This window comes from Callospermophilus lateralis, chromosome 5 (assembly GCF_048772815.1).
Source record: "Callospermophilus lateralis isolate mCalLat2 chromosome 5, mCalLat2.hap1, whole genome shotgun sequence".
Lineage (NCBI taxonomy): Eukaryota > Metazoa > Chordata > Mammalia > Rodentia > Sciuridae > Callospermophilus > Callospermophilus lateralis.
Window position 1 is genome coordinate 9,576,516 of NC_135309.1, and position 9,497 is coordinate 9,586,012.

General features: G+C 37.8%; 1 protein-coding gene across 1 annotated transcript; it reads left to right on the forward strand.

Annotated features, from left to right (window-relative positions):
• The first annotated feature begins 8,237 nt into the window (after positions 1 to 8,237).
• Positions 8,238 to 9,046, forward strand: LOC143400252 (olfactory receptor 2L13-like). Its single transcript, XM_076857550.1, has 2 exons — positions 8,238 to 8,524; positions 8,653 to 9,046. The coding sequence occupies exons 1-2, from the start codon at positions 8,238 to 8,240 to the stop codon at positions 9,044 to 9,046; spliced, it is 681 nt and encodes a 226-aa protein (XP_076713665.1).
• The last annotated feature ends 451 nt before the right edge of the window (positions 9,047 to 9,497 follow it).

A 9,497-nucleotide genomic window follows, 5' to 3' on the forward strand; every position in this document is an offset into this window, starting at 1 on the left:
AGGATAATTTAAGGAGTAGTATTGCTTCAAAGTGAAATTCAAAAGCAAACAACAAAGCCTTAGCATGATGTGAGACCAAGTGAGACTTCAACCCCGGTGTTCCAGAGTGTGGTCACCCTCCACCTTTGCCTTGCAAGTCAGCTCTCTCTCGTTCTCCCTTTCACTCATTCACAACACCTGCTGATGTTGAGTAAGCTCCAGGGACCAAGGGAAGCCCCTAAATATGGAGACGTGCTTGCTGTTCCTCCCTCCAAAGACCACAGAGGATGGACAGGCACAGGGCGTAGCCCCATTCCACAGAGTGAATTTGCAGTACTGTGGGGTAGATGGTGCCCATGCTGAAGGACCCCCACCTGCCAAGGCTGGCAGGTGGAAAACGAGAGTGAGGATGAGGATGAGGGGTCAGGGAGCAGTGTGGAAGGGGACAAAGCTGAGTGGAGACTCCTTGAATAACTGGAATTTGGACTGTACTTTGGAATAACTGGGTGGGACATGAGGATATCCTGGATGAAATCCACTTTTGGCCAACATCAACCTTATACATACAGAGTCCACCCGTCTTTAGCAAAAAACTGAGTTTTTACAAAGGGATAACATCAAAGTTACCAGAGTTGTGCTCTAAATTTATCTGTAGCTCTAATCCCCTAGCTTCTAGTCTAGCTCTCCTTGATAAGACAGTAAAAATGGCACTAACATTTTTCCTCTCTCTATAAACTTGCACACATACATAAATTAGGTCATATTCAGCACCAAATATTATGTTCTCCTCACGTTTTTTTGCCTCCAGAAAAAGAGAAAGAATTTGTAAGGACAGTTATTGAAACTGTCAGATTCTCCAATAGCTTTGAACTGGGGATTTAAACAATTATCTTATTGGATTTCTCCCCACATTTTATTTAGTGCAAACAGAGAACTTACATAATCCACAAATATTAGATGATCATTTAAAATGTTGCCAAAATAGTTTCATTTTAATATTTTTTTACTGTATAATAGATATACAGAATAGTGAGGGATAAGCTGAAATTTTCTTATCTTTTTTTTTGTTTTCATTTTAATTTATTCTGTGCAGTTTAAAATAAAAGTTAAAACATCATACAAACCACAGAAGCTTTAGATATAGTACTGACCAATTTTTAAACAAAAATCACTGAGTGATTATTTACGCACATTCCTCATCTTTAGGGTTACATCTTGTTGTTTGTACAAAGGTATTGTTAACACACACAGTCTAATTCCTCATATGCTTATTTGTCGAGCAGCAAGATGACAATGCATCATAGCACATGAGGTTTCCTTTAAGAAACCACAGCAGCAGTATTTGGTGAATGCTATGCATAGAACTGACCCAGAGGTAATGTGAACATTCCTCATCAGAGGGGTAGCAAGGGACACTAACAAATGGGAAATGTAACTTTTTAATATAAAATGTTACTCTTTATGCTTTAAATGTAAAACTCTGAGACACTTTAGAAGCAGACAACACAAGGTGCTTTAACTCCAGACTCCAAAACCGAAAGCTATTCTATTAGTCGCTAAGAGTCCAGGACCTTTGAGGACTGCTCATTGGCTTTTCAAAGTCAACCTCAAATATATAAGCATTTAGTTGACCAGTCAAAATCTAAGTTACATTGATTACATGTTACATTAAAACATATCTACTGAGAAAGGCTGAATTTTAAAAAGATTACATTGTTGACTTCAAACTGTTATTCTTAAAAGAAACAATGCACTACTTTCAATCTTTCAACTTCTTAAGATGCCATGTTGTGTGAATCCATAACTTTATATCTTTCCATCTTTCAACAAAATATTTTGAAATGGTTCTTAAACCTAATGACATCTAAAGAAATGGGTCAGCATGTCTGTGAAATGGCTGTTCAACACATAACAATGCTTCCCCTATGAAAATTCACTGAGTGCATTCTATATTTAACTTGACATAAATATTTCAAACTCATTTTAACAGTGCTATACAAATATTTTAGTGTTTTTTGGCATTTAAATCTGAAAGATGCTACCACACAGGCAATTTTCACGCAAAAAAAAAAAAAAGTTCAAAAGCAAAAGACTGATCTGGGAATAGTTAGCTAAGAAGGAAATGAAACCAGTCTACCTGAGTCCTTGGATTTAGAATTAATCCTCAAAAAGATGGCATACTCCAGAACTATCATTTTGGAGAAGGGTTCAGGTAAAAGTCTACTATTTGTATGTGTTTTTAATGCTCATAATCTTGAAATTAACCACAGGATAGTCCACTTCCCACTGAATGACTCATTTTCAGTGAGACTAAAAATGCAGCTGGGATGCAGTTCTGGTTAAAATTCAGCTACAAAAACAATAAAACAAAACAGGAAAAGAACAGAAACACCATACCACATAAATAATTCTGCATTTTTTTATTGGTTGTTCAAAACATTACATAGTTCTTTATATATCATATTTCACACTTTGATTCAAGTGGGTTATGAACTCCCATTTTTACCCCATATACAAATTGCAAAATCACATCATTTACACTTCCATTGATTTATATATTGCCATACTAATGTCTGTTGTATTCTGCTGCCTTTCCTATCCTTTACTATCCCCCTCCCCTCCCCTCCCCTCCCCTCCCCTCTCCTCTAATAATTCTGCATTAATAACTATTTCTCTTCCATCTCTTAGTGGTCTTAGAAATATACACTATGTTATGTGGGGTGCATGAAAAAAAAGTTTTAAATAAAGGATTAGCCTGCAGATTCTTCATTATTGGCATCAGTAATTTCTCTTCACTCTCCTCCAGTGAGTTATAGCATGGCAAGTATGATCTATTATATGCTCTTAGGTATATTTCTCAAGTAAGTTAAGCAGAACATTTCTTAAAATGCTATAAAACAAGGAAAGCTTGAAGCATTAGTGCCAATAAATAATGCCCAACATATATAGCTTTACACGGATTACATTCCATTAATTTGCAGATGACTACAGATTTGGGGGTAGGACTGCATCAGCTATCATTCTTTAATACTGACACAACAGGACACTCATCAGCTACTTAAGTTTTTCAGCAATTATTAACTAAACCTTATATAGTCACCATAAAACACAAACATGAAGAAAGCCAGCACTCAGAGCATTCTAAAATAAAAAAGTCTAATTTGACATCCTTCCAGCACCAAGATGCTTTCAGGCATTCATTTTTCTTTCTAACTGATGACCATGTGAATGTGATGTTTAGCTGATACATGAAACATTAAAATTAATGCTAGAAACTGTGTCACTGCTCTTTTATGCCCTAGTCATACAGCATCCAATAAGGAAACAAAGACAGAATGACTGTGCTCCTCTCGCATCTGCGAGCACACACACAGTTCTGCTCTGTAAATTCCCTTTTAATATGTCCAAAGGTCTACAGTATCAGCAAAGATGTGCTCATCAGGAACACAACCTAGGGCAGAGCTAGTCAACTGTGAGGAGACAAACAAAACTGAATGAGCACAAAGAATGAGGTATCAAACATAATTACAAACCTCCATAAATTGGAGGTGATGACTAATTCTGAGAAACAAAGGTGAAAAACAGAAGAACTCAGATTAATAAAACAAACTGGCTTTACATTTTATTCTTATACAAAGCAGGGAACACTGAACAGTAGGGTTTGTGAATCCATACCTCTCTTCCCCAGTAAACACTCAGTCCAAAGTTCAGTGAAGACAAACATGGATACCTGGCAAGAGTTGTTTTACAGTTATGCGGGTATTTCCACCCGCTATATTTTCAACACCCAGTACCTCTGAGGTCTTGTCACTGGATTATTGTGAAAAAGTAGTTTCTCCACAACACCTTAAGCATAAAGTCCTCCCATACAAAGGGAGTGACTAACCCTACTTTTCCTAGAGAAGAGTTCTTCCTATTCCTAACTACTCTAAAATCTTGAATAGATTACCCAAAAAATGTATTTCATAGAAGATAACTATTCAACATGAGTCAGTATTAAGTATTCCAATAAATAGATACCATCTTGAAAAGAAAAATAAATTTATAATGACGAGACCATTTTTATTTAATCAGATACCATCCGTTAAGATGCACTGCATTATTACAAAGAAAAACACTACCCTTGAAACTACAACCTGATGCCTTATAGCACAGAAAATATTTTATATTTATTAAAACAGTACTCTTAAAAGATTTTTGTCACACCAATTTTGTGTGTGTGTAAAGAATGTAGGAAATAAACTGGTCAAGTTATAACTATAACTTCATATTCTGAACCCAGCTCTTCTAAATCACTTCTCACGTCACCGTCCTCACTGTTTGCATTTGCCCACATGACTTGGCCCTTGGCATCTTCAAGAGGACTGGCGATGCAGCATTTCTTGAAAGAATGCTCCAGCACTGTCTTCTGTTTAATGTCAGTGGGAAGTTTTGGACAAAACAATGTCTGATGTCTTAATGACAGTCCAACTCGACGCATGAATCGGTCACACCAGCCTCTTGTTGCTTTAAATTTTGTTTCATCAATTCCGAGGGTTTTGGCAATTTCCCCTGCCTTTGACTGCATTACTTGGCGTGTGACAGGCAATCCTTTAGCATATGCCTCACTGACAAAATGTAGTACAGCTTCATCTACTTGTGGGTATCTTCCTTTCTTAGGTCCCATAAAACATTTTGTGGTTGCTTTGCAAGAAAATATGGAATTTCGGTCATTCCTCCAACGGCGAATATTTGCTTCGCTAATATCAAATGTTCGCCCCGCTGCTCTGTTTCCATGCTTTTCCGCATATACAATAACCCTGCGTTTCAATGCTGAGTCATAGTGTAAAGTGATGCTGTGCTCCTGTTGGCTTCCTGACCACGACTTTTTTACTCTCAGTGCTTGTCAACCTGACAGTTTTCAAAATGTGTCCCCTCTTATATGAAAAGCTCTCCTTTGCAATTGTATTCCTGTTTACTATAGTATATCAAGGAATCACTGCTGTTTACTTACTGAGATGAATCATGGCAACCAACTATTGGTTGCTTTTCTTTCCTCTCAGAAAATCATTAATCCAAATTAACATCCACAGTAGTCTGTGGCAGCATCCCCATGGAAGAGCTCAAATATAAAGTGCAAATCTTTCTAAGACTAGACACAGGGAGAAGTCAAACATATACCAGTGATATAAGAAATGTGACGTTCTCATTTTATGAATATTTGTGAGAATAAAAACAATGAATATGAAATTGCCAGATCTGACATGGCACAAGGAGAAGAAGAGAAGCTGTTAAGGACTGAGAGGCAGATGCACATTCCCAAAGAACAGCCTAAGCAACCATATCACCTAGGAGAGGAACTCACTCATTTTCCTCTCATTTTGGTTTCTTTACTCTAAATGATTAATAACTAATCATGGTTTTACTTCCCCTACATAATTAAGTCTGAACAAGGCAAGTGCACACATATGTAAGCTACAATCAGGACACTGCCTCGGCTCACGTTCCTTCCTAGGTGAGCAGCTCAGCAGCAGAGCCAGCTCCTGCTTGTAACTTGGGAAACTAAACTGCAGGACAGGAAGAAACATTCTCTCCATGGCCCATGTGCCTGACCTAGAATTAGGCCTGATCCTATGGAGGACAGTAATCATTACACCAATTACTTTGAATGCTTTATTGCACACACAGTAAATCACTCACCAGTTACTAAATGTGCTATTGTGAAATGATTAGTAATATAATGTCAAATCTCTTCCAAGGCATAACTGTATTTGAGAATGTTATTCTTCACATCCATGAATCCTTCTTATTATCTGGGAAATAAAAAAAAAACTTAGCGTCTAAATCACATTAAAATAAATGAAGAAATGAGAAGAAACTTTCGTGTAAGTTATGGCACACGTCCAGGTTTCTTGTATACACAAAAAGTCTGTCCCTGTATGTGCTTCCATTATCCATACCCGCTTTGTATTTCTGTTACTGTTCTAGTTCTCTCTTGCCATTGTGAATATAGAATGAAAAATATTACACATGATTTAATCTGTCAACTTCATCATATGTAATTTGCTTCCAAGAAGAAAGGAAAAATGTATATAAAAACCTTAATATTTGATATAAGTTTGTAAGGTTTTTACAAATGAAAACCACATTAGGAAAGAGACAGTATCCAAAGAACATGCTGTACTAAGGTTGATCATATAGGACTCATGATACCTTTACAACTTAAGAAAGATGCTTTTGAATGATGACCCACTTCTAGGACCAGCCAAACAGCTTCTATTTAGGAGGTGAGCAGCACAGCTCTGGGAGAGGACCCTGGCTTACTCAGCAGCAGCAGTGCTAGTGGGGAGGGGAGAGCAGGCACTAAAGTTGTGGAGGAGGCGAGGTCACTGAGGATGGAGACTCAAGCACACAGGGCACTTCTGTGCCCCACAGGCCATGTCTGTCGTGAACCTGAGTGCTGAGTTGGGGAGCTCGGAAAGCAGGATCCTGGCTTCCTCTGGGCTGAACCTGGTGCAGAGTCCTAAAGGAATGCTCCTACCCACCATTATCTAGGAAGGACTTTCTCAGTTCTTTCATTTGTATTTGCTGCATATGGGAGTAGAATTTGTATTTCAATTTGAGATGGTTACCAGAAAGAACTGGGAAAGCGATTTTTATTTCCGATATCAAAATCTATTGAACAGTATTTTTTTACATATTCGTTGGCCACTCTATTTCCTCTATTGAGAAGTGTCTGTTTAATTCATTTGCCCATTTATTAATTGAGCTACTTTTGGTACTGTTTTGTGAGTTCTTTATGTATTCTAGATAATAATGTTAGAAGAATACCTAGCAAAGATTTTCTTCTATTCTCTCTTTCTTCACATTTCTTATCATTTCCTTTTTTTGTGCAGAAAGTTTTTAATTTGATGGCACACCATTTATGAACTCTGAGTGTTATCTCCTGAACTTTGAGATCCTATTCAGAAAATTGTTGCCTCTGCCTATACTCTGGAGTGTTGACCCCATTTTTTCTTCTAGTAAAGTTTCTGTTTGATTCCTAGATCTTTGATCCAATATGAGTTGAATTTTGTACACAGTGAGAGATAAGGTTTTGTATCTCTTTTTTCCATATAGGATAACCAGTTTTTCCAGCACCATTTGTAGAAAAGACCATCTTTTCTCCAATATATGTTATTGGCACTGCATCAGGGATCAGATGAGTATAGATGTGTGGGCTTTTCCCTATGTCTTCTAGTGCGCCATTAGCAATTAGGAATATGTACATTTAAGCTACACTAAGATTTTACTTCACACCACTCAGAATGGCAGTCATCAAAAATATGAAAATAATAAATGATAGAGAGGATGTGAGAAAAAGGAAACACTTTTACAGTTTGGGGATTGTTAATTAGTACAACAAAATGGAAAACAGTATGGAGGTTCCTCAAAAGACCTAAGCATTGAAAAACCATATGACCCAGCTCTACCACTCCTCGGTTTTTATACTGAAGAATCAAAGTCATCATACTGCAGTGATACATGCATACCCATGTTTATAGCAGCACAATTCAAAATAGCCCAACTATGGAACCAGCTATTTATCCAGCTATAAAGGAAAAATAAATTTATTTAAAGAAAAATGCATAGAACTGCAGTTGATTATGTTATGGGAAAGAAGCCAAACTCTAAATATTGAGAGTCATATGTTTTCCTTCATATGTAGAAGCTAGAGAGAGAAAAGGAAAAGAAACTTAGGGTAAGTGGAAATCTCATGATAATCAGAGATCAATAGAGGAAAGGGACTGGGAAGTTGGAGGGAGGGAGACATGGGGAACATTCTCGGGAGAGATTTCAGCCATATTGTATTGCCTGTACAAACATGTTAACAGCAAATTCATCATTATGTCCAACTGTAATGCACCAATAAGAAATGGGGAAAAAGACAGACACATTTAGCAACTACTACACATTCGTTATCTGAAGCATAAAGTTACTTATATAAAAAAAAATCTTGAACAGAATCTGTGGTGTTGTATGGAAGACAATTCATTCAAAACAAACACTAATAAACTTAATTTCTTTTATTCTACTTTTCTATTTGAACATGTTTATTGCTTAGTTTTGTTTTTATTTTTCCTTTAAGAAAATTAAAGCAGTGCCTTTTCATGGAGAAATGGAACCAAACTTCAAGTGATTTTATTTTGTTGGGATTGTTTCCTCAAAACCAAACTGGCCTCCTTCTCTTGCTCTTGATCATCTTTATGTTTGTTCTTGCCTCAGTGGGGAACTCAGGAATGACTGCCCTCATCTTCTTGGACCCACGGCTCCACACCCCCATGTACTTTCTCCTCAGCCAGCTCTCCCTCATGGACCTGATGTACATCTCCACCACTGTCCCCAAGATGGCCATCAATTTCCTCTCTGGCCAGAAGAGCATCTCCTTCCTGGGCTGTGGTGTGCAAATGTTCTTCTTCCTGACCATGGCCGGCTCAGAAGGTTTAATCCTGGCCTCCATGGCCTATGGCCACTTTGTGGCCATCTGCCACCCCCTCCACTACCCCATCCGCATGAGTAAAAGCATGTGTTTGAAGATGATCCTGGTGCCCTGGACACTGGGCTTTGTCAACTCCGTGGCACACACATTTTACATCTTTCATCTTCCTTACTGCAGGTCTAGGGCCATCAATCACTTTTTTTGTGACATCCCAGCATGGTTCCTCTGGCCTGTACGGACACCTGGGTCTATGAGTACACGGTGTTTGTGAGCACAGGCCTGTTTCTCCTTGTTCCTTTCCTTGGCATCACTGTGTCCTATGGACGGGTCCTTTTTGCTGTCTTCCACATGAACTCAAAAGAGGGAAGAAGAAAGGCCTTCACCATGTGTGCCACACATTTAACCATGGTGACATTTTACTACACACCTTTTGCCTACACTTATTTCCAACCAAAGAATCTCCAATCCCCAGCAGAGGATAAGAACCTGGCTGTCTTCTACACCATCCTCACCCCCATGCTCAATCCCATCATCTACAGCCTGAGGAACAAGGAGGTGCTGGGGGCCATGGGAAGAGTATGTGGGATGTTCTCCCCCAGGAAGAAGTGAGCTTGGCTGTCCCTACTCCTCTGTATGGCTTCTCTTCATGCAGACTGGAACACCCTCATGCAGCACTGACCAAAAATACTATAGTGCAAATGATGCATGTCACTATATGTCTCTAGTGACATTTATAAGTAAAATTAATTGAAATAATATATTGATCATTATAAACTAATATAATGATTAATATTTAATTTAAAACAAAACATTCATGCTAAAATTTATAATGCAAATATTAACTGCATTTTATTTTATACTATTATGAATTATTTCATATAACACTGTACACGTTCTTATATATATTAGTCAATGTTATGTCTACATGCATCACATGAAATTATTATTGCTTGTATACTTTGTTTTCATTCTATTTTGTCAAATCTTGTGTGTAATTTATACTTACAACCTACAGCTACTTGGACTATAGATCCATCAAGTGTCCCGCAAACATATGTGA

What these genes read in the sequence shown, in the direction of transcription:
- LOC143400252 (XM_076857550.1), top strand. Translation starts at nt 8,238, where the DNA reads ATGACTGCCCTCATCTTCTTGGACCCACGGCTCCACACCCCCATGTAC. An exon ending in ATCCGCATGAGTAAAAGCAT is followed by an intron (nt 8,525 to 8,652) that starts GTGTTTGAAGAT and finishes GTGACATCCCAG; the next exon opens with CATGGTTCCTCTGGCCTGTA.